Consider the following 24,751-nt stretch of genomic DNA (forward strand, 5'->3'; position numbering starts at 1 on the left):
CAGAATCCTGCTTGGATGTCACCCGCTCTGTGACATTTCCACAATGCGCAGAGATAAATCCAGTGCCCCATACTGCCCCCCCACCACCACCGCCCCACTCCTCCAGCCACAGCACTTTGCCTGCATCTTGTTCATGGCCCTACTTCCCTTCCTGACCTTTGAGTTGCTGGAGGCCTGGGAGCCTTCCTGCTTCATCACTGAGACATACAGCTGGTGCCCCCAAAGGCTGTTCAAGTCAATGAAAGTAGACGCTACAGTGTGTGCACAAGCCCTGGCTTTGTCCTTCATTAGCTGTGTGACCTGAGGAAGCCGATTCACCTTTCTGTGCTGTCATTTCCCAAACCATAAAGCGGTGATGAGAACAGCTGTCTCATGAGGCTTCCTGGCAATTGCAGTCTTCATTTACGAAGTGCCAACTAGGTGCCAGACCCCACGTGATGTGCGTTGCATACATTATCTCTAAATTTGGGTAATTACCCCTCTGTAATTATCTCTACTCACATTAGCGCTAATTTATGTAATTATTATCTCTGTGTAATAATGTTCACGTTCATTATTGCTCATGGGTATAAACGATGCAGCTCAGGGCCTAGGACACAGTAGGTCTTTCATAAATGATGGCTAATTAGAACCGTTATCCTAACACCCACAGCACCACAGACCTGCCCAGTGGATGAGGGGGAGAAAAGTCCCCTCTCACCTGGCACACTCAGCTGATATCCTCACGACTCAGCAAACATTCCAGCACCTACTATGGGCGACCTACCCAGCTCGGTCAGCAGTGCAAACTCCTTCCCCTTCGCCGACATGATAAATAACAACTGCAAACACTTAGGCCACGTGAGGGGCCCCGAGGATGGAATTATTTTTACTATCAAACCCAAATTGGTTTACTAAAACTGTCAGCGGAAACCGAGCAAGATAATTTAAACCCAGCAGCTCCTGGGCCTCGTGCATTCTTCGCTGGTGAGACGCTATTTTCACTCCCTCAGTGGGAGGAAGGGGGTGCCGGGCCCAGATGCCGCTCCGCCGAGCGTGAGCCAGGGTTTGCCGGGAGCCTCGGGCTGGGACCCACGCGTTCAGCTCCCTTCTGCAAAGGCTCAACCCTGCGAGCTCCTAAACCCCTTCCCCTGCTGCCGAGTCTGGGCAAGGCCAGACTTCCTCATGTGGCTTTCAAGGCCCTGCCTGATCCTACTGCTTCCTTGTTGATGCCACGCCTCCTGTATCTCTGAGCTCCAGACACACAGGGCTTCCTCTAGCTCCTCTCATGAGCTGGTGAAGAACACAGACCCTGGAGACAGGGCAAGCAGAGCTGGAATCCCAGCCATGTGATCATAGTCACTGTTCTACTCTATAAGCGTCAGTTTACTCCTCTGTAAAATGGAGATAATACGAGGACCCACTGCATGTGCTTGTTGTGAAGGTGCCTGGGATGTGAATGCCTGGGATGCATTAAACGCTCAGCATATATTCCACATTACAGACAAATAACAAGAGAGTCACGCTTTCCTGCTTCTGGACCTTAGCACATGCTGTTCCTTTTGGCTGGAACACTGTTCCCTCCAACTTTGCTCATCTTCTATCTGTCCTTTGGTCTCAGTTCAGCATAGATCAGGGTTTTTCTGCTTTAGCACTATTGACATTTGGGGTCCGCTAATTCCTCGGTGGGGGCAGCCCTGTGCATTGCAGGATGTTTAGCAGCATCCCTGGACTCTCCCCACTAGATGCCAGTAGCATCTCCCCCCTCCCAACACATACCAATTATAACAACCAGAAATGCCTCCAGACATTGCTAAGTGTCCCGGGGCGGGGGGTGGTGCAAAATCATCCCTGGTTGAGAACCGCCCACTTAGAAAAGTTGCTTTCTCAGGAAAGCTTTTTCTCCAGGTCCTGCTAATTTATTTATTTGGCTGCATTGGGTCTTCATTGCTACTTGCCAGCTTGTGGGGGCTACTCTTCGTTGCGGTGCACAGGCTTCTCATTGCAGTGGCTTCTCTTGTCACAGAGCATGGGCTCTGGGTGTGCGGGCTTCAGTAGTTGTGGCTCACGGGCTCTAGAGCGCAGGCTCAGTAATTGTGGCACATGGGCTTAGTTGCGCCGCGGCATGTGGGATCTTCCCGGCCCAGGGCTCGAACCTGTGTCCCCTGCATTGGCAGGCGGATTCTTAACCACTGCGCCACCAGGGAAGCCCCCTGCTAATTTAGATAAGGTGTTGAAGGACATCTCAGAGGAGGCAATATGGGAGCAGAGACCTGCAGGAAGCTAGGGAGTGAGCTATATGGATATTCAGGGCAGAGCATTCCAGGGCGGGGTGGGGGTGGGGGTGGTAGGAGACAGCCAGTGCAAAGGCCCTGAGGTATGTTTACAGAACAGCAAGGAGGCCAGTGCGGCCAAAAGGAGAGACCAAGGAGGAGAGTGGAAAAAAGTGAAGCAGGAGCCGTAACCAGGGTCAGATCACGTAGGGCTTTTGTAAGAACTTCAGCTTTTACTCTGAATAGAATGAGGAGCTATTGCAGGGTTTGAGGCAGAGCATGATGTGATCACCCAGGGAGGGTGCTGGGTTAAAAACAGCCCCCAATGGGACAAAAGCAGGAGCAGGGAGACAACTGAGGACGAGACAGCGGGGGCTTAGACCACAGTGGTGGTGGCAGTGGGGGTGTCAGAGATGCTTCAACTCCAGGCAGATTTAAGTCTTGAGTAGAATCAACGGGATGTACTGAGGCCCTGGGTACAGGTGTAGGAGAACGGGAAGAATCCTGTTCACAGGGAGTGTGCTGGAGCCGGTGGCTCCTACTGGGCCATATGGGCTGACTGTTAAATGTCCAGGCATTTGGTGACCCTGTTGGCTTTGTGTTGGTTGCTTAATATTGGCCACAGTGGGAGTATTTACACCATGGAAATTGGCAAATGTTGCAAATCAGGAAGTTGCTCCCCACCCCACTTGTCAAGAAAAGCCGTTGTGGAATGCTGACCAGTGTCCTCCTGCTCTAGAATAACTCCGCATCTTTTGGGTCTGAGCAGCAGGCAGGATGGGTGACTCCTTTCTGAGATGGGAAGATGAGGCGAAATAGGTTTGGAGAAAGAGAATCAAGGGTTTAAGTTTGGGGACACGTCGTTGGAGATGCCTCTTAGACATCCAAGAGGTAAGAAGGCAGGTGGAAATAAGTTGAATATAATAGTTGCATCTTCCTTCTAGGAGAACTTTGAGGAGTAAATTAATTAACATTTGGAAAGAACCTTGCAAACAGTGAGTGCTCAATGATGAAAATGGCTTTCTTTATCACCTCCATGAGAAAGGATCTAGACTTGTGGTCCCTCAAGTCTGAATCTGACCAGCAGATACTTTTTGGAGGGGAGGGGGCATTATTTTAACAAATTGAATCTATGTTAGAGAAACGCAAATCAAAACTACAATGAGGGACTTCCCTGATGGCGCAGTGGTTAACAATCTGCCTTCCAATGCAGGGGACATGGGTTCAAGCCCTGGTCGGGGAAGATCCCACACGCCGTGGAGCAACTAAGCCTGTGCGCCACAACTACTGAGCCTACGCTCTAGAGCCCGTGAGCACAGCTACGGAGCCCACGTGCCATGACTACTGAAGCCCGCGCACCTAGAGCCCGTGCTCCACAGCAAGAGAAGCCACCACAACAAGAAGCCCGCACGCAGCAACAAAGAGTAGCCCCCGCTCACCGCAACTAGAGAAAGCCCTCGCGCAGCAACAAAGACCAAATGCAGCCAAAAAAGAAACTAAAAAAAAACTACCATGAGTTACCACCTCACACCGGTCAGAATGGCCATCATTAAAAAATCTACAAATAACAAACGCTGGAGAGGATGTGGAGAAAAGGGAACCCTCCTACACTATTGGTGGGAGTGTAAATTGGTGCAGCCACTATGGAGAACAGTATGGAGGTTCCTCAAAAAAACTAAAAATAGAGTTGCCATATGATCCAGCAATCCTACTCCTGGGCATATATCCAGACAAAACTATAATTCGAAAAGATATGTGCACCCCTATGTTCATAGCCACACTATTCACAATAGCTAAGACATGGAAGCAACCTAAATGTCTATCAACAGGTGAATGGATAAAGAAGATGTGGTGTGTGTGTGTGTGTGTGTGTGTGTATATATATATATACACACACATATATATATATACACACACACACACACACGTACACACACACACACACACACACACAGTGTATACTACTCAGCCATAAAAAAGAATGAAATAATGCCATTTGCAGCAACATGGATGGACCTAGAGATTTTCATACTGAGTGAAGTAAGTCAGAAAGAGAATGACAAATACCATATATCACTTATATGTGGAATCTAAAATATGACACAAATGAACTTATCTATGAAACAAAACCAGACTCATAGACATAGAGAACAGACTTGTGGTTGCCAAGGGGGAGGGGGATAGAGGAAGGGAAGGATTGAGAGTTTGGGATTAACAGATGCAAACTATTATATAGAGAGAATAGATAAACAACAAGGTCCTACTGTACAGCACAGGAAACTATATTCAATATCCTGTGATAAACCATAACAGAAAAGAATATGGAAAAGAATGTTATATGGTGGCATATACATATATATGTATATATAACATATATGTGCATATATAGGTGTATATGTGTATATATACACATATACATGTATACATATGTGTACATACATATACATATATATGTGTATATATATGTATATATAACAGAATCACTTTGCTGTATACCAGAAACTAACACAACATTGTAAATCAACTATATTTTAATAAAATAAACTTTTTAAAAATTTGAATTTAAATGATGTTAGGTGGGGATGTAGTTCCCACTTCACCACAGTTCCCCCAGCTCTACATTATCTCACACAGCCCCAGTTCCCATTTTATGATACTTGCCTGACCTTGCAGGAGTCAGCGTTTGCATCCTCTCTGTTCAAGGCAACCCGTCCCTTTGCAGAGAAGGAGTGTGAAGCCCAGAGAGGCTGGGTGACGGGTCCAGAGCTGCTCAGGGACCACTGTCAGGGCACAGAGGAGGGAGCCCAGGGGTCCTCCCTCCTAGCCAGCACTCACTTCTAGAGTTGTCAAGATGATCAGAAGAAAGCGCCCCCTGCAAGGCTTCCTTTTCTGACGCTAACGCTGCTGGTGGCCTGGCTTTGGGGAAGTATTTCTGCTTAAATGCTCCAGTTTCCTGGATGGGCTGCTGCATCGTGTGCTTTGTAGTGGAAATAAAACCCCATCCCATGTTGAGATGAAGGTTAATTGAATATTTGATGCCTGGAGGGGATGAAAGCAGGGTTCCCATTTTCCTGTTTCCTCTTTCAAGCCTCTGACACCAAGGGGAGACGTGGGTCAGTCTTGGTGAAGCAAAACCACCCGTAAGGGATGCATGCTGTGAGGAGAGGATGCTGAGCTGGGCAGAAGGGAGGGGACCACAGACCATGTCTTGGGGTATGGAGCTGGAGGACCTTCAGCAGAAGCCAGGATATCAGGAGTTGATTTCCTCTTCTCCTGGCTGAAGACTGAGGTGGTTTGCCCAGCAACTTCTGGTGGCGGGGTGCTCATCAACTGGGACCATCAATTTATATTTGTCATGAAGGCAGTGGGGAGCCATGGAAGGCTTCCTGGAGGAAGGAGCTTTAGAATGGGGCTTCCTACCACCAGAAAACTACTAGAGCTCATCAATGAATTCAGTAAAGTTGCAGGATATGAAATTAGTATGCAGAAATCTGTTGCATTTCTATACACTAACAACAGAATATCAGGAAGAGAAATTAAAGAAACACTCCCATTTACCAATGCATCAAAAAGAATAAAATACCTAGAAATCAACCTACCTAAGGAGGCAAAATACCTGTAGTCAGAAAACTATAAGCCATTGATGAAAGAAATTGAAGATGACACAAACAGATGGAGAGATATACTGTGTTCTTGGATTGGAAGAATCAATATTGTTAAAATGACTATACTACCCAAGGCAATTACATATTCAATGCAATCCCTGTCAAATTACCAATGGCATTTTTCACAGAACTGGAACAAAAAATTTTTAAATTTGTGTGGAAACACAAAAGACCCCAAAGAGCCAAAACAATCTTAAGAAAGAAAAATGGAGCTAGAGGGATCACAATTCCTGACTTCAGACTATACTACAAAGCTACAGTAATCAAAACAGTAGGGTACTGGCACAAAATCTTGCAAATAATTTCCCTCTCGCCAGGCTCCTCTGCAAAGCCAAGCAGCACCCAAGTCATGCTTCCCACACAAGTGGGTTTCTACTTCAGGCTTGAGGGGAGAGCTGACCCCTAGGCTGCATCCAGAGAGGCTCTTCCAAACTTGGCATCCCCCCACTGTCCCAGCCACGTGTCTGGATCTGCTGGACAGCCCTTTCTTCTGCTTTTCTAGCCACCACTGTGTGTCTCTGTCCCCTTCTCCTGATTCCTGGGGAGTTAGGGAAAATTCTGGATGGAACATCTAATAGGTACCCCCACTGAATATTGGAAACAGCCACACAGCCAGGTAAGTCCATTCATGACAGCCTTTCTTCATTCAGCAATCATTTTCTGAGCATCTACTATGTGTCAGGCTCTGTGTTAGACCCTGAAACAGAGATAAATCAGACCAGGTCCTGACTGCAAGGACCTTCTGGTCTAGTTGAGAGAGATAGATAGGAAAATAAACTACTGTGGTACAGAGTGTACATGTTATATTTCCCTCCTCCTCCTGACCATACTAGCCATTCGGTCCTCTGAAAATGCTGTGCCTGCTCTTGTCACAGGGCCTCTGCATACTCTGCTCCTTCTTGGATGAATTCACTCCAATTCATGCTTTAGTTCTGAGCTTTGTCAGATCCTCAGGGAAAGCTTTTCTGACCTTCCTCTTTATATCAAGTCCCCGTTATAGAATCTCATGGCATCAGGCACCTTTCCTTACAGTGCTTAACAAAGCTACGTCGCTGCAATTCCTCACTTAGTGCCTGTTTCCTTAGACAACTGACTTTCCTGAGGACAGGAACTCCTTCTGGGTGTGTATGATGTTGTCACTTCCTCACCATAGGGACCCCAGTTCTTTGCACAGTCCCTGACACGCAGTAGATGCTTAATTAATATTGGTTGAAATAATAAAGCAGGAGCAATTTCTTCCCCAACTGGCTGGCCTGGGGGGTCCACCCATCATAAACACTCACAATTGGATATCTAAGAAGATCCGTTTCTCCTCCCCTACGTGGATCTTCCAGACACAATCTTCACCTTCCACGTAGGGCTCTGGCCAGTTTGGGGACAGCACCACCCCGGCCACGGCAGAGAGCTCCCCACCACACATGGCTGTAAAGACACAGACACACACACACACATTACTCATAAGGAAGCAGATATGGTGTTAACAGTTAAGAGTGTGGTCTATGAAGTCAGACAGTCCATACATGTGTGCGGAATGATTAAATTAGGACTGGCCACCTGCCTCCTTTAGCTGAAATTTGGCAAAGGTGGGGCAAGGACATCGTACTGTGGTTCTGCATCCATGGATTCAACCGACAGGGGATCATAAATATTTGAAAAGAAATTCCAGGAAGTTTCAAAAAGCAAAACTTGAATTTGCCACTCACCGGCAACTATTCACATAGCGTTAACATTGCATTTACGACATTCCCATAGCATTTACATTGTATTTACAACTATTTACACTGTATTAGGAATTGTAAGTAATCTAGAGATGATTTAAAGTATATGAGAGGATGTGCCCTTTTATATAACGGGCTTGAACATCCACGGATTTTGGTATTGGGGGCATGGGGGGGTGTGCCTTGGAACCCGTGCCCTGTGGATACTGAAGGATGACTGTAGTTCTTTCAGGACGAATGACAGAGTTCAAAGTTTCAAGTGCATCCTTAATAGCCCTCCCCTTGAGTACGGTGAATAGTGACTAGAGATGGTACATTCTAGTCAGATGGACCTGGGTTCGAGTCTTGCCTCTGCCACCAAAGGCTCTGTGACAAGGCATGTAATAAGTTCCTGGAGCCTCAGATGCCTCCCTCTGTAGAGCAGGGAGAAACACCAGTGCTGACTTCACTGGGTTATTCTGAGGCTTAAGTGAGCTCATGGATGTCAAACACAGCACAACGCCTGGCACAAGGTAAGCGTTCAGTAATTCTTAACGTTACTGTGGAATGCCCTGGCTCTGAACTGGAAGCGGAGATGTGGCCGCACCTGGCACCTGGCCCTTTAAATTTCACTCTGTGTTTACTGCTTTGGAAAATTCTCAGTGTGGCAGAGGCCAAAGCACCAATAAATCCCACTCTGTTAAACCAGCACATTTAATACAGGGATCAATCCCTCACCACGGCAAGGCTGTGATTTCACGCCAACCACCATCCAGGTGGCAGCTGCCGGGAGCCAGGGCTCTGTTCATTACTCCACATTCCCCACATGGGTCCAGGCTCGGGGTGGCTCAGTGGCCTTGAACATGGAGAAATAGGGGAGGGCAGGGCACTGGGAGTCCCCGTAGATGAGGATTCCACACAGCTGACATTGTCCATAGGGGCTCAGGGCACAGGTCTCTGAGAACAGAGAGACTTGAGTTCCATTCCCACCTCTGCCAATTACCCTCAGTGTGTTCTGAAGCATGTCACGTCACAGCTTGTTTCCTCATCTGTACACGGGATCAATAATATGCACCTCGCAGGGTTGTAGTGAGGATTAAATCAGATAAGGCACAGAGTGCCTGCACAAAAACACAGTTTTTTGCACTCCTATTAACAACTGTTATCATTAATTAGACTCAGGGCTGCCATGTGCTGTTGGGCAGGCTGTGCACTGCACATGTCTGCATAGCACAGGTAGGAGCTGAAATCCATGCAGCGATCTTCTCACCAAGCTGTGCATGATGGGGTCTTGTGCCTGGAGGAAGAGGCAACTTTTCAATTTTACCCATTTTGTGATTTTCTCAAGGACCAGCAGCAAACCTGACCCAAAGGAGGGTGAGCTCCAGAAAGGATTCTACTCCTAAAATCGGTATATAAGCTGGGCCTTTCATCTGAAGGGGTGGAGGGCTCTGGGGTGCCCTGGGAGGAGGGCTGTGACCCACTCACCTCTGCACAGGGGCTCCGTGTCGTTCCAGTATGGGTCCCGCACGTTGATACACTCAATGATGGCCGGGCCCTGCTCCAGGGAGTGGCCGGGGTCGCAGGTAAACTCCACTATGGTCCCGATGTTATAGGTCGGGTCAGACGTGGTGAAGTTCCCATTCTGAATGTAGGGCTCATAGCAGTGGCCTTTCTCAAAGGCTGGGGCCAGGACACAAAAGAGGGCAGCCGCTCAAATGAGTCAGGGGTGGCTCACAGGGCTGTGTCTCAGAAGCAGGGGCCCCTCCTGCTGTTCAGGGAAGCCCCAAGGGAAACGGGTACCAGACCCCACATTCCAGTTCCCACTGACCTGCTGAGGGCCCTTAGGCCATTCACTTGGCTTCTCGGGCCTCATTATTTTCATATCTAAAATGGGAACAAGAACCTCTGCTCTCCCAACCCTGCAGAGGCGGCCTTTGGAAGTCCAAGAGTCACTCTAGCTACGGCTTCTCCCCAATCCTTTGCAGGTCAGATTTCTACCTCCCATGACCCGGCCCCGCCATGCTTCCCCTGCTCCCACGCTGCCACCCTAGGAGATGGGGCAGCCTCCGGGGCCCTCACCCTCGAACCGGATGTTGAAGGCTGAGGCCACCCGCCCCTGGTCAGACGTGAATTCGATGCAGATGGTGTGGCCATCACTCAGCAGGCCCTCAAAGGGGACATTCTCGGTTTGGAGGGAGTCGTAGAGAAGAGTGGACTTGTTGGTCAGCCCACTGTAGACCATCATCCTGGCAGTGGGGAAGGAGACAAGAGCCAATATGAGGTCTTCTCGGGCCGCTGATACACAGCAGTGGGAGGTGTGTGCTGTGACCACCCACTCCGCGGCCTCAATCCCAGACTCACATCCCGATTTCACCCCATACTCGCCCGCACACTCTGCTTCATCTATTCGAATTTGTCTCCCTTTCTGTACAATGCTTGTCCCAGACTCATGGATAGATTCTGAGCTCTTAAGGAAAGTGCTGGGTGTGATGTAATGACCAGATGAATTAATAGATACTGATTATTATTACTAATTGAGAAGCTGCGATGATTGGGCTAATATCATTCCTGAAACACTGATATATATATAATCAGACAGAGTTCCGACTTTAACTTCTGAGCTGAGTGACTTTGGACAAAAACACTACACCCCACTGAGCCTCTGTTTCATCTGTAAAATGGGTACAAGCACACCTACACCAGAGTGTGGGGATTAGAGACCATGGATATAAAATGCACAGGACAGAGTCGGTATGCAAGTCAAATGACCAAGCGTTGGACCCCTACTACACTCTGTCACTGATTTTTATCTCCTAAGACCACCGTGCCTGCAGTCAGGAGTCCCAATTTTTAGTCCCCAGTTCCCTACCCACTGAGCTTACAGAAGTCTCAACACATCTTGTGCCTCAGTATCCACAACCATGAAAAGAGGGATCACGATGTCTTTCCTACGTATCTTACAGGGGGACTGTGAGAATACAACAGGATAAAGTGTCCTGAAAAATGAAAGGCATCAGATAAAACGCTGTTATTCATTTTTACTGCTATTAAAACCCTTTGGGGACTTCCCTGGTGGCACAGTGGCTAAGAATCCGCCTGCTAATGCAAAGGACACGGGTTCGAGCCCTGGTCCGGGAAGATCCCACATGCCGCAGAGCAACTAAGCCCATGTGCCCCAACTACGGAGCCTGCGCTCTAGAGCCTGCGAGCCACAACTACTGAGCCCACGTGCCACAACTACTGAAGCTCGTGTGCCTAGCGCCTGTGCTCCACAACAAGAGAAGCCACCACAATGAGAAGCCTGTGCACCGCAAGGAAGAGTAGAGAAAGCCCAAGCTCACTGCAACTGGAGAAAGCCTGCACGCAGCAATGAAGACCCAACACAGCCCAAAATAAATAAATAAATAAATTTATTAAAAAAGAAAAATACAACCTTTGGCACTTGGCTCTTTGCTAGGCTTGGTATTTTTTAAAAAGTTATTCAAAAATGTGGAAGAAACCAGTACACAAATTGGATCACTTATTTTTCTGGACTCATAAACAGGCATTTTTAATCCTTTGAGGGTTTTTTTTTTTTACTGTGACCCATAAAAAGGGTTTATCACATGAATTTCTAATGTCACCAAAATGCATAAATGTTAGAGTCACAGTCTGTTCATTGTGCCATGTGTCCACTGTGGCTGGGATGAGGAGGGGCCTGAGGTAGAGGCCCAGGGCCATTCCGAGAGTGGGGAGAGGCTGCTTCACAATTTTCTGATCCCTGCTGATTTTGTTGTATCTTGGGGGCCATGCCCCAGGACTCCTCTTTCAGAGAACCAGTGCCTTTTGCTCTAGAGCAAACTCTCAGAATCTCAAAATCTCTAGTCAATTAATCTTCCCAAAATAGCAATTTTCTACTTATGTTCTCTAGAATGTCTAAAATAGTAATAAAAATCTATACATAGTCTATGGTCAAATGGGTTTGGGAAATGCCAGGTTAAATAAAAATTAAACATTTTTTCCCTTGCAGGACTTGTCAGTGCCTTTGCCAGCTAATGTGCATTAGCACCTTCCAAGACAGAGACTGTGTATATACTGTCTCCCAAACATGTTTGACCAGAGAACCCACCTTCTGTGCTGCATACTATGGGACTGGAGTTTAGAAAGACTTCATTTTGGGGGTAAACCATCTTTAAAATCTTTCTTCATTTCTCTCCTCTACTCAAAATCCTTCCATGGCTATTTATAGCTTATAAAAGCAGCCCCGTACCCAAAGCCCTTCAGAAGATGATCCCCATTTACCTCTACACCTTTGCCCACCCCCCACTCCTATTCTCTCTGCTTGGGCTACTCTACCCACTCACTGTATTTTGGGTTCCCTGATCGAATCTCTTTCCAAGGTTTAGATCAGGTCCCATTTCTTCTTTATTTTAATTAATTAATTAAGGGTCTTCATTGCTGCTTGCAGGCTTTCTCTAGTTGCGGTGAGCAGGGGCTACTCTTTGTTGTGGTGAGTGGGCTTCTCATTATGGTGGCTTCCCTTGTTGCAGAGCACAGTCTCTAGGTGTGCGGCCTTCAGTAGTTGCAGCGCGTGGGCTCAGCAGTTGTGGCTCGCGGGCTCTAGAGCGCAGGCTCAGCAGCTGGGGTGCACGTGCTTAGTTGCTCTGCGGCATGTGGGATCTTCCCGGACCAGGGCTCGACCCCATGTCCCCTGCACTGGCAGGCGGATTCTTAGCCACTGTGCCACCAGGGAAGCCCCACACCTTGTACTTTAAAGCAGTGATTTATTGATATGGAGTTGTTCAGGATAAAGCTGGATGACTTGGAAGGAAGTAGACTCCAGAGTTGGGTAACTTATTCAGTTTTCTGGTATTTTCTCTCAGAATCCTTTCCTAGAGGTTAATGGTCTAGATTTGAAGCTTCAAAGAAGCCAGGACACTATATAATTCTAAGATCAACATCGGACAATTCCAGAATTCTAAGGTGCCGACACTCTGTCGGTGCCCTACCCACATCCCCATAGCACTCTTTCCTTACCCATTTTCGGCTGGCTTCCAGAGTCTCTGAGACTCAGCCAGCTCCAAGGGTGGCAGGCAGTGTTGGGGAGTCAGTGTGTCCAGGAGCACGCCTCCTCCAACATGGATGGTGGGGGTGGATAAATACCCAGCTCCCTCACCCTCCGATAGGAAGGCTCTGAGCCCTGCTCAACGCAGCTTCCTGGAGGCCCACAGTAGATAGAGACCCAGTTGTCTCTGCGGTCACCTGCCTACTAATACATACTGTATCTACTCCCTTTCCTTCTCTGCTCATTTTCCTGGTGCTAAGATCAGCTCCCAAACAAACCACTTTCTCTCACATCTTTGTCACTCTGTCTGTTTCTAAGGAAACTCAACCTAAGACAGCAAGTCTAAGCAGCTAAGACCCTAATTTTCTAGAACATTCCAGAATATTCTAGAATAAGTTCTCAGAGTTTTCAGATTCTGGATTCTGTGCATATAACTTAGCATCTACAGACATACTCTTGTTTAGATGTTGTCTTGTATCTTCTCTAGTTCCTTCTTGTACATAAGTCTGGTTTTTCCATCTCAACTGCCAGGAACCAATGTTTCCTACTTCTCTCCTGTTCTCCATGGAGGCTAATACATGATTGGGCACAGAGCTGATGCTCAGTAAACACACCCTCCTTGTTCAACTGCAAAAAGGGATGCGCAGGAGAAGTGATGAGGCAGTTCGAGGTCGGGGAACTGGATTCCCTTCTTGTCTCTCCCCCTACCCTGTTGTGTGACTAGGCTAAGTCCCTTCCCCTCTGTATGTCCTAGTTTCCTTATGTGTAAGAGGAAGAGATCGAAGATGATGGTCTCTAATATCCTTGCCACCCTCCCCAGCTCTTCCTTTCTTGACGTCCATGAGGCAGCATTTTAGTCCTTTCAAGACTCCAAATCCCAAGCCACGTTCTAACACTCTGGGAAGGAATGAGGCTGGCTGGGGACCCTCAGAGTTTTACCTGTCCTTCTCATGCAGTGACAGCTTCTCAAAGTGCAGGTGCAGCTTCTGGCCCTCTGGAGCTTCAATCGTCCACACACAGAACTGGCTCCCATTGGTATTTCCAGAGTGACTTGGGGACAGGACGCGGCCGATGGTGGCGTTGTGCACCGCCCCTCCACAAGGGGCTGGGGTCAGAGAGTAGGGGTGGGTGGGCAGTGAGAGGATTGCAGAGAGAGACAGAGAGAGAGAGGAAGTGAGGGTTTCATCCTTCCCCACTCCCCACCCCTTCATGGGAGGAAATAGGCTGGGGAAGAGAGAAACCATGGGAAAAGTCCCATCCTCCTGAGACAGGTTCATCCTGTTTGACAGGAGGTCTAATTCCATGATTAGAACCATTGCCATGTGCGTTCCATGGTGGGGAATGAATGGCTGTGATTTAAGGATTCTTCCATGTGCTGGCTGTGCCCTGATTCCTAATTACAAAATGGTAATTAAGAAGGACATAAATAGGCAGTTCTGAAAAGAAGAAATATACTTTTATTACTTAGTAAGCACTAAAAAAATACAGCCTCACTGGTAATAAAAGAAATGCAAATCTAAACTATATTCTATCTTTATCCACCTAATTGGTCAAGATAAAAAGCAGCAATAAACTGGAAAGCTATCTCCAGTGATGGGAAATGGTCACTCTCATTCAGGAGTGGTTAGAATGCAAGTTGCTGTGGCCTTTCAGGAGGGCAATCTGATGAAAACTCTGGAAAATATGTTCAAACACTTTGACCTAGTAATTAAGGTTCTGGGAATTTACCTTAAGAAAAGATTTAGAGAGTTTCACAAAAATGTATGAATGAGGATGTTCACTGCCAGATTGCCTCTAAGAGCAAAAAACAGAAGGAACATGAATGTCCGTGTACAGATGCTTGGTGAAATAAATGCATGTCATTCATATAGTTTTGAAGAACCATGTTCTCAAAGAACTTGAGAATACAGGACAATATTCACTATATTTTAAGTGGGAAAAAAGAAGCTAGAAAATGGTCCGCTATACCTATTTCAATGAGCTATATGCAAGGATCAGCTGAGACCAGGAATGTAAAAGTGATTTGCTACAGTCTTCCAACACTTTCTTGGAATTTTTTTTTTTTTTTTACCAGAGCCACGTATTACTTTTATCATAAAAATTTAATAAATATTAAAAAGTGATTTGTGAACTAGAAAGAGTTATACAAATGTGGGGAGGCAGACTTATTTTTAGGAGATATTTGGTTTTCATTAAATGTTTGCTGAATGACTGCATGACTAATAAGGACGTGCACTGATGAGAAAGGCAGATAGCTCCCTTCTCTGCTCTGGACTCTGCTGTGACCTACAGCAAAGACACTACCGAGAAGTCTTGTACAGTAGTTCTTTCAGGACCACGGACAGAGCACTGGGACGCAGGCTCTCCAGCTACCTCTCCTGAATCCCCATCCAAAAGTGAAGGTTCAAATCTGGCCAGCGCCACTTATCTGCTGTGGATCTAGGACGAGCCACTGAAGATCTCTGAACCTCTAGGTCACTGTAAAATGTTAATACTAATTCCACCCTCTTTATGGGACTGTGGTGGTTAAGTCAATGCAACACTGCATGTAGAGGGCTTGGCGCTGTCCCTGGCACAGAGTAGGTGCTCAAAATGTAGCCAGCATTACTGTCCCATAGCTCAGGAGCCGCGGAGATGGACACTGTCCCTGGTGGGGGGCGTCGGCCATCTGTCCTCCCCGAGCTGCCACTCATTTGCGGCCTCTCTGCTCCCATTCCTTGCCTTATTAAGCCGACTGATGACTGGTTTCAATTTGCCAGCCGCGGCTCCCCATCCGTCTTTCTTAGCACAAATTGAGGCTTAATTCCTCTCTGATTTCATACATAGATAAAAATTAACGTGAGGGAGGCATGGAGACCAACTTCCCTATGGTTTGAATTTTTTTTCTTTGTTAAAAAAAAAAAAAGAAAAATTCTGAAGGGCCTTGGGGGAACGATACTGCAACAATTAAATCTGAGAATTTATCATCAGCTCTCATTTGCATTTTGAATTCTACTGACTATATGAATGCCTGGAGGGCAGGAGTGATGTTTTCTTATTCCCAGTATCCTCCTTGTACATGACTCATGGCCTGGCACAGAGAAGGTGCTCAGTTAATGTGGGCAGCCTACACTTTCCTGGCCATGGTCAGGACTTTTGAGAATCTAAGAGATTTGCTCTGTTGATAACTGAGGATGGTCAAGGTTATGGCCACTGGGGCAGACAGAGTGTGGTACAGAGTGCTTCTCAATCTATAATGTGCACATGAACCACAAAAGGAGCATCTTAAATGTAGATTTTGATTCGCTTGGTTTTGTATGGGGCTTGGGATTGTGTATTTCTAATAAACTCACTGGTCTGCAGATTGCACTTTGAACAGTGAAGGTGTAAGGAAAAGAGCTCAGGAGAGAAGGGTTCTGGACTCAGTCCAATTTCTATCTGGTGACTTTGAGGGAGAAACTTCACCTCCATGGGCCTCAGTTTCCTCATTTGTAAAATGGGGATATTGTTCCCACCATGTAGGATTGCTGTGAGGATTTATCAGAGCCCTGGCATATGGACTGGGCTCAAAATATGGCAGCTGTCATATCCAAGGCACAAGCAACAAACAAAAATTACACAAATTAGACTTTGTCAAAATTAAGGACACTATCAAGAAGTGAAAAGACAACCCACAGAGTGGGAGAAAATATTTTCAAATCATATATCTGGTAAGGGTCTAGTATCCAGAATATATAAAGAACTCCTACAACTCAAGAAAAAGACAAACAACCAAATTTTAAAAATGGGCAAAGGACTTGGATAGACATTTCTCCTAGAAGATATACAAATGGCCAACAAGCGTATGAAAAGATACTAATGTCATTAGCCATTAGGAAAATGCAAATCAAAATCACAGTAAGATACCTTCACACCCACATTATTATATGGCTATAATAATAAAAAGAAGACATCGAAAATAAGTGCTGGTGAGGATGTGGAGAAACTGGTACTTTCATACATGGCTGGTGGGAAAGTAAAACGGTGCAGCCATTGTGGAAAACAGTTTGACGGTTCCTTCAAAAGTTAAACGTGGTATTAGCATATAACTCAGCAATTCCACTTTGGGGTATATATACCCCAGAGAAATGAAAACATAAAAACCTGCATGCAGACATTTATAGCAGCATTATTCCTAATACCCCCAAAGTGAAAACAATTCAAATGTCCACCAACGAATGAACAGATGAAATGTGGCCTATCCACATCATGGCATATTATTCAGTCATAAAAAGGAATGAAGTTCTGACAGACGTTACAACATGGATGGACCCTGAAAACACTATGCTAAGTGAAAGAAGCCGGATACAAAAGGTTACATATTGTACGATCCCATGTATGTGAAATGTCCAGAATAGGCAAATCTATAGAGACAGAAAGCACATTGGTGGTTGCCAGGGGCTGGGGACAGGGAGAAATGGGGAGTGACTGCTACTGGGTCCAGGGTGTCCTTTTGGGGATGATAAAGATAGCGGTGATGGTTGCACAATGTTGTGAATGTACTAAGTGTCACTAATGGTCAATTTTATCATATAACAAAGCTTTAAACGGCAGCAGCCGTCTGTATTTGGAGGAGTCCCTTCCCTAAGGTCAATGCTAATACCCTGGGGGCTGGCCCCTCCCCTCTTAAGAGGACCATCGTGTTTGGTCTGGCTGAGGCTGGCACGTACCTGAGCAGATGGGTTCCTGGCTGCTCCAGTGGGGCTTGGAGGCATTGATGCACGTCAGCGTCTTGGCACCCTGGAGCTCGTAACCCAGGTGGCAGTGGAAGTGGGCCACCCCACCTGAGTGCAGGTCCATCACCATGACATCCCCGTAGTCAGGCCGGCGGGGAAAATTGCAGCTCAGCATGAAGGCTGGGAAGAAATGCAGGGGCAGACAGTCATCTCTCAGAGGCGGAGACAAAGAACATGACCCACATCCTGGGAGTCAATTTTTGCTGAGGAGAAAAGATGAGGCCCCTGGGGCCCCTGGAGTGCTGGAGGAGGGTATTCTCGTGACTCGAGTTGATCACGTGGTGCTGAGACTGCCAGATGAGCGCTTCTTTCTAGGCTCAAAGCTCCCCACCCTGCCTAAGCAGAGACAGCAGGTTTGGGGCGACAAATGTGTTCCCATCTCTCCCTGGAGACAGAACGGCCTTCTCCTTGAGGTAGGTTAGTCTCACCTGCACGAACAGCTTAGGTGTCTGATAAAAATGCAGGCTCTTGGACCAGAGTTAGAATAACCAGTTCTTTAGGAAATGCCCAAGATATGAAAGCTTGGAAACAACTGTCCTGGGAGGTAAGGGCTTGGGCTCTGAGGGCGATGGATGTGAGTTTACATTCTCTTACTCCATCACTCAGAAACTGTGTGACCTTGAGAAACTGACACAGTGCCCTGGACTTCACTCTCCTCTCTGTGATCGTCCCTGTTTCACAGGTGGCGGTAAGGATTACATGTGAAATGCCAAAGAAGAGCCTCCTTAGCCCAATATCTGGTGCACAGAGCTCACTGGATGGGGTGGCAGATGGGTGTACATGACCACGCTGAGCTCCCTGAGTTTCATTTTCATAAGAGGGTGCTGAATCCGTCCTAGCTCCACCACTAGACTATGGTCTGACCTCTCCTGCAGCCTAGGATATGTGCATTCCCAGTTCCCATGAGGAGGACTAAATTCAAGCTCATGGCTCAATGAGCTATTTTTTTCCATTTTTTAATTAACAAAGACAACAGACGGTAGTCTGCATATTGAGAAGGTGTGAGGAAACGGACACTCCTGTATACAGTCACCCATCTGTTTCAGAAACATCCAAGGGGAAATTTTTAAATGAATTGTTTTTCCAGACATTTAGTCTATGTGACGTAAATGTGGATGGCTTTTGACCTCCCAAGGTGTGGCTAAGGGCTCCCCTTCCCCATCTTATACTTGGCAAGTATCCAGGGGGAGCTCCTAGTAAGGGAAGTAACCGGAGATCTTGGGAAACGCCCAGGAGGTGGGGAAAATGGGATGACATTGAAATGAGAGAGAGAAGGAAGAGAGAATGGGGGTGGGAATGAAGAGAGGGAGGGGAGGAAAGAAAGATATGAAGGAAGCAAGAAAAGAGGGAGGAGAAGAGAGGAGAAAGGTGAACAGAAAACAAAAGAGAGGAGACTACAAACAGACAAAAAAGGAAAGAAAGAAACAGTGGAGAAGAAGAAAAAAGAGAGAAGGACTCCAGTAGCAAAGGCTGCTTCCCAGAAACCCATGGACTCTCATGGGATTTGTGTGTCAGATTCAGGAGACATGAACTTGAATGGGAAAAGGCGGCTTGCTCATCCTTCATTAACCTTTCACTTAACAATGGTATTTCCTTCAATCACATTTCCTTCAAACAATGGTAGGCAACAATCTGTAACACAGTCACAGAACATGTGACTTTGTCACCAAGAGAAATCATAGATATTTTCATATCAAAATGAGTATCTTGACATATTTCTTATGCTCCTTTGAAATTACAGTAATTATCAGAGCCACTGGGGAATATTATTTAATGTGTTAATAAAGAAGCACATAGATTATGATGTCATAGATGAAAACAATATTTTGACAACTGCTATTAAATACGAATGGCTTCCTTCTGAATTGTATATATTTTATGCTCTTAAAAACACAAATCTAAGAAGGGGTTCACAGTGTTACCAAACTGCCAGAGGGGGTCCCTGGCACAAAAAGGGTGAGAATCCTTGGCTCCAGAGAGAAAGGGAGACACAAGCTACATCTCAGCAGCCTCAGCCTGATCTTACCCTGGTAGTGCAGCTGGAAGGTCCCAAGGCCATCGTCCTGGAAGGTCCGGAAGTAGACGGAGATGGTGTTGGTGGGGCTTCGGATCACCTGCCCCTCTACCAGGAGGGTGTGGTTGGCCAGAATGGTCAGGGAGGGGCCGTCCACCCCACGGATGGAAAGCAGCTCCCCCTCGGACAGGTTCACACTCTTCACCTGGAGACAGGTAGGGGTAGACAGAATCTGAGTCGTGTTTGGGACGGGGCATCTGTTAGCCCCCTTATCTGAGTCCCATGAAAGGGGCTTCTGGATGCTGGCAGCTGAGACAGAGTCTTCTGGAGCTGGCAGGTGGGGGCAGGGGTTTGATCAGCTTGTGCCTGAGGTCCCATCTCCAGGGAGACAGAAGGCATTTCACCAGAAGGTAAGCTCCAGGGAGGCGGGAAACTTTCCGTGCTGCTCAGGGTCCCCAGGGCCTAAAATCGTGCCTGGCACGTAGTACGTGCTCAATAATCTTTATGGACTGACTGAATACATTCTTGCCCTTCTGCATAAACTGGTGAGGGGGTGGGGGCCTCATCTCTAGGGCTTTCTCAGGTCCACTTTCTTATCCTCCTCAATGGTGGCTTCAATGGCAGAGGCTCCTCAAAGCTCCATGTACTTGGTTTGCCTAGTCCACTTTCCAGGCTTGGGAGAGAAAGAAGGGAGATACTTTACTCACAGACAAGGATGCTGAACAAATGGAGCGGGGGTGGGGTGGGGACCTTAGTCAGTCCCCAGTTCCCAATATGAATATTTCTGCTTCTCTTAGTGGGGCCTGGGACCCCAGACCTTTGCCTCTTGTGTAAGCAAGGCAGGCATTACTGACAAGCCTTTCCTCTTTCAGGCCATACACCTTACTCTCTTTTCTCTTTGATAAATGCCTACTCATTCATCAAAGCCCCACTAAAATTACCCTTCTCCGTGAAACCTTCCCTAACTGCCGAGGAGCTTGCCTGTCTCTCCACTGTGATTCCACAACATCCACTATGAACATCTACTACAGACCATTGGGAGAAGCATCCCAATGTCTTCCACGTGTGTCTATCTCAATCACAAAACAGCAGACTCCTTTAGGGCAGGCACTGCAGCAGTTTTACACATCACCCTGCCCCCCACTGCTGTGACTGGTACAGAGCAGGTGCTAATGAAGGAATTCTACGGTGCCTGATGAAAAGCTCCGTACAGTATTAGACAGAGTGGGTCTGTTCAAGTGGAGGAAGTGCTCATGAAGTGCCAGCATCAGCTGGACTGCAACTTTTTTCCAGGTTAAGTCCATGAACGTTTACGAAGTACCTACCACGTGCCGCGTGCTGTGCTAAGCTCTGGACACGAGTTCTGCCGAGAGGCTTACCTTCCATCCTCCCTATACAATCAGAAAACCTTCCTAAAGTAAAGTTCTGCTTATGTCATACAGCTGACTCTGCTTAAAATCTTCTGGTGGCTTTCTGGCTTCACTTCCACCCTTTCTTCTGTGGGACAGTGAACTGGACAGTTCACCACTTCCTGGCATGTCATCTTACTTCATACCAAAAAGTGCTTCTAAAGATGGGGAGGTTGGTTGGGGATGGCCTGAAACTAGGGTGGGGATAATTGGTAACATGCATTGAGTGCCCGCTGCCTCTCCCTTAGGCTCTGGATGAATCCCCTCTGTGCACTGTCATATTTATTCCTCCCTGAAACTCTGTAAAGCAGCAACATTTTCATCTGTTTTACTGATGGGGAAACTGAGGCTCAGAGAGCTGGAGTCCCTTACCCAAAGTCATATAGCATTAACTGGTAGAGCCGCGACTTAAAACCCAGATGTTTGAGCACTATGCTACCCTGCTTTTCCATTCTTAGTTTGCAGCCAAAAGTTTATGAATCAAATGAGCCACATGGGGCTTCCATGACTATGTGTGTGTTTGATAAGCAGGATATCAGAGGACTTTCCTTCTGGGTGTAATGATTCACAACTTATCAACACATCCCCTTCCCTCCATGTGTGCCAAGCTACTTCAGCTGTGCCCTGAGTTAGGAACTCCTATTCATCCACCAAAGCCCAGGTTAAATTGCCCCATTAGGGCAAAGCCAGAACCAAACTGGTTAGGATGATAAAAACAAGCCTGACTCAGACAATCCTTCAGAGACCTCCTGCTGGAAAAGGCAGCCACTGCAGGGCACCTTTCTGGGGTTACCTGGAGCTCCACCCCATAGCCAGTGTAGACTGTCACGTTGTACGTGCACTCCAGGAAGTTGTTGAGGGGCAGTGGTGGGTAATCACTGGAATCGATGTACCCTTCAGGATCGGAGAAACTCACACTGCAGAGAGCTGGAGGAAAGCACTGTCATTAGGACACGGAGAACAGCTCAGATGTCATCTCTCAGATGGGCTGCGGGCTGGAACAGGGCCTCTGGGGACACCTGTGTTCTCCTGTACCCACTCCTCCCACTGCTGTTCATTCTCCTTCAGCTCCAGAATCAACATGATAATCAAATAGCAGCATCTGACACAGAATGATAACTTACTACATGCTGCTAGGCACCTTATCGGTCTACAGGGGTGACCCCATTCCTCCTCGAAGGGACTGATATTTCATTCTCATCTCAGAGATTAAGTAAAGCAAAGCTCAGAGAGGGTGCGCATCTGGGCCGAGCTCACACAGCAAGCAGGAGTCAAACCTAGAGCTCATACTCTTTTCTGAGCGGCCACATTGCATTTGTCCAAAATCAATGTATGATTGACAGCTGATGTCTCTCCTCTGTGTTTGAAGATGGAAAAAAAGGTAGAAGAAAGACTGGAACACAGACGTGCATTTTATCAAGTTCAAGTAACGGTAAAAGCAAAAGCACCTTGAAAGGCCAGGGCCTTCTAGGCAGACAAAAGGATTCTGTTCCAAGATGAAAGGCTTTGAATCCCGCTGTTTAGCTGTGTGGCATTGGGCAGGGTACTCGATGTCTTACGGTCTCAGGGATCTCATCTCTAAAATAGGGATATTAATTCTGGGTCACAGGGTCAAGCTCATAGCTAGGGCTCCATAGATGGTAACCAATGGTGGGACGTGGACCTCCCCGGCCCCCCTCTCCCATGCCCTGCACACAGCAGGTGCCTCATCGCAGTTCTGGGAGGGCTGGAGGGGTTGGGGGCTACACACCTGGGGCCTGCTCGGTGGTGATGACCGTGGTGGTAATGATGGTGGACGTCGTGGTCTCCTGGCTTTCCTCCGAGGCCGACCCGGTCAGCTCGTTCTCACATTTGTCCATCAGGGTCATGGGGCTGGCATCCCCTGGGGGAGCCTCGTGGGCCTCCTCAGGCACAGCGGGCGCCCCGGGGTCGGGGCTCTGGGGGAGCGTGTGGGCCACCAGCGGCTGCGAGGTGAAGGGGGCGATCTGTAGGGGCGCGGGCGTCGTGGGGACTGCACCTTCCTTCTGCTCCAGCCAGAGGGGCTCCTCCGATGACAGCAACAGTGGGTGGGTCTCCTCCCCTGCGGAGGCCACGGGGTCCTGGTCCCCAGGTGGGCGGAGCTTCTCCGTGGCAGAGGAGAGGAGGACCAGGTCCGAGGATGCTGGCTGGGACGCCGCCCTCTGCACAGCTGCTGCGGTGGTGGCCTTCGGCCTCAGCTGCCTCCTGGTCAAGTTCACCTGCTTGAGCGAAGGCGGCTTCTTCGTCGGGGGGAAGGCATGCCCGGTGCCAGGTTCCTCCGGAAGCGGAAGCAGCATGGACGCGGCCGCGGAGTCTTGAGGTGCGGAGGGGACCATCCCTTCCAACTCTGGCTTGTGAAGCTCGTCCCCTGACTGCGCTGGATTCAGAGGGGCCGTGGTCACTCTCTCTTTGGGGGTCTCGTGGCTCAGACTGCTGCTCCCCAGGGCTTCCAAGGGCAGAAAGTAAGTACCTGAAGGGCCAGCATCTCCCTCCAGTGGTGCATCTTGGAAAGAGAATGGACACCAGTTAGCTTGGGGCCAGGGGCTTTAGGTCCTCAACTGGCAGACTCTGAGGGTGGCCCCCCTGAGGTGGTACCCAAGTCTTGCTAGGATGCTGGTACAGCCCAATCAACCAATGTGGGGCTGCCTCCTTTCAATCCTTCCTTCTTCCCTTCCTTTCTTACTTCCTTTTCCCAACCAGGGAGACTGGGGTTGATCATGGCCAGCCTGAGCTAAGCATTAGAGGTACAGAAACCAAGGGCACAAGAATTTCACAGTCCAGTTACATATGCCCTGGGAGGGGGAATAAGAAAGTAGAAATAATGATATTTGATGTGATAAACGCTTAGAAAGAGAAAAGCTTTGTGTGCTAAGAGGACAGGCCCCTCACCCAGTCTGTGGGGCAGGACCACCATGTACAGCTGGGCGGGTTGCTCACTGCACAAGGCTATCCCACTAAGAGGATGAGTGGGGCTGTAACCAACCCACAGTCTCTTCTCTAAGCTGTGTGCCCTGACTCAGAGCTATATTATCCTGGGATTGGGGGAGTTTGATTTGTTTTTTGTTTTAACTAAATAATGTACAAGTGACCTTGTGGGAAACTCACAAAGATTTGAGGATCCAGAATCGTGAGGCAGGTTTAGAACAGAGGGGTGTGGGAAGACCCGAGGCCTGGCTGAGGTGAGCACAAAAGAGGAATGAAAGAGAACAGGGGACAGAGGTGGAGGGTGATTAAAGAGAGAGCTGGTGAGGTAGGGGGGTGGGGGCCAGTCTCTGGTGGGCCTTGTATGTCCTGCTGACTCCTTGTGATTTATTTTTGCCTTGAAAGGAAAACCACCTAATAATTTTAAATAAGGGCTGGCCCAGGCTACTGTTTAGCAGAATCATGCCTGAAAACAGCTGCATCTACTTATTTGAGACCCAGTTCTGCCAACTGCAAGCTGGCAAATGGCTCTACCTCTCTGAGCCTCAGTTTCCTCAGCTGTAAAATGGGGCTATTGTCCCTATTTCATAGGGTTTTCATCGTTCAAGAGGTTGATTATGGAAAGCACACGTACATGTATGCACATGTGGGTCCCTCACCCACAGAGTGCCTGGTATGTATCCGCTGCTGTATCCGTCATTGTTTCTTATACTCTTGTCATTGTAATCGTGCCCTCAGCAGGGGGCTGGAGCAGTCAGAATGATCATCATCGGATGATCTTGAGATAGAGAGGAATTATGTCCTGGGGACAAAGGACTGATAGCTGTCCTTGTCAATTTTCCGCAGAAAAAGACACTCACTCAGCCACAGTCTCGGGTCCCTTCAGCACTGTCATTTAAATTTATTTCCATAGCCGTTGGAAAGGCTCTTTTACTTTCACGGAGTCAGCACTGGCAGTGGTTTAATCTATCTA

The 24,751-nt window shown here is 47.8% G+C and overlaps 1 protein-coding gene across 1 annotated transcript in view; it reads right to left on the minus strand.

The window, feature by feature from the left end:
• The window catches only part of SEZ6L (seizure related 6 homolog like), a gene marked incomplete at both ends in the record, with an annotated part of 199,018 nt that overhangs the window by 52,739 nt on the left and 121,528 nt on the right, over window positions 1-24,751 (minus strand). Inside the window, 8 exons of the mRNA XM_082853340.1 lie at window positions 7,201-7,339; window positions 9,103-9,297; window positions 9,697-9,863; window positions 13,601-13,766; window positions 17,350-17,535; window positions 19,442-19,634; window positions 21,632-21,765; window positions 22,589-23,359. Of these exons, the coding sequence (XP_082709466.1) occupies window positions 7,201-7,339; window positions 9,103-9,297; window positions 9,697-9,863; window positions 13,601-13,766; window positions 17,350-17,535; window positions 19,442-19,634; window positions 21,632-21,765; window positions 22,589-23,359 (1,951 nt within the window). The remainder of the gene's footprint in view (window positions 1-7,200; window positions 7,340-9,102; window positions 9,298-9,696; window positions 9,864-13,600; window positions 13,767-17,349; window positions 17,536-19,441; window positions 19,635-21,631; window positions 21,766-22,588; window positions 23,360-24,751) is intronic.

The sequence above is a fragment of the Leucopleurus acutus genome, assembly GCF_964270905.1.
Source record: "Leucopleurus acutus genome assembly, chromosome: 13".
NCBI classification, from domain to species: domain Eukaryota; kingdom Metazoa; phylum Chordata; class Mammalia; order Artiodactyla; family Delphinidae; genus Leucopleurus; species Leucopleurus acutus.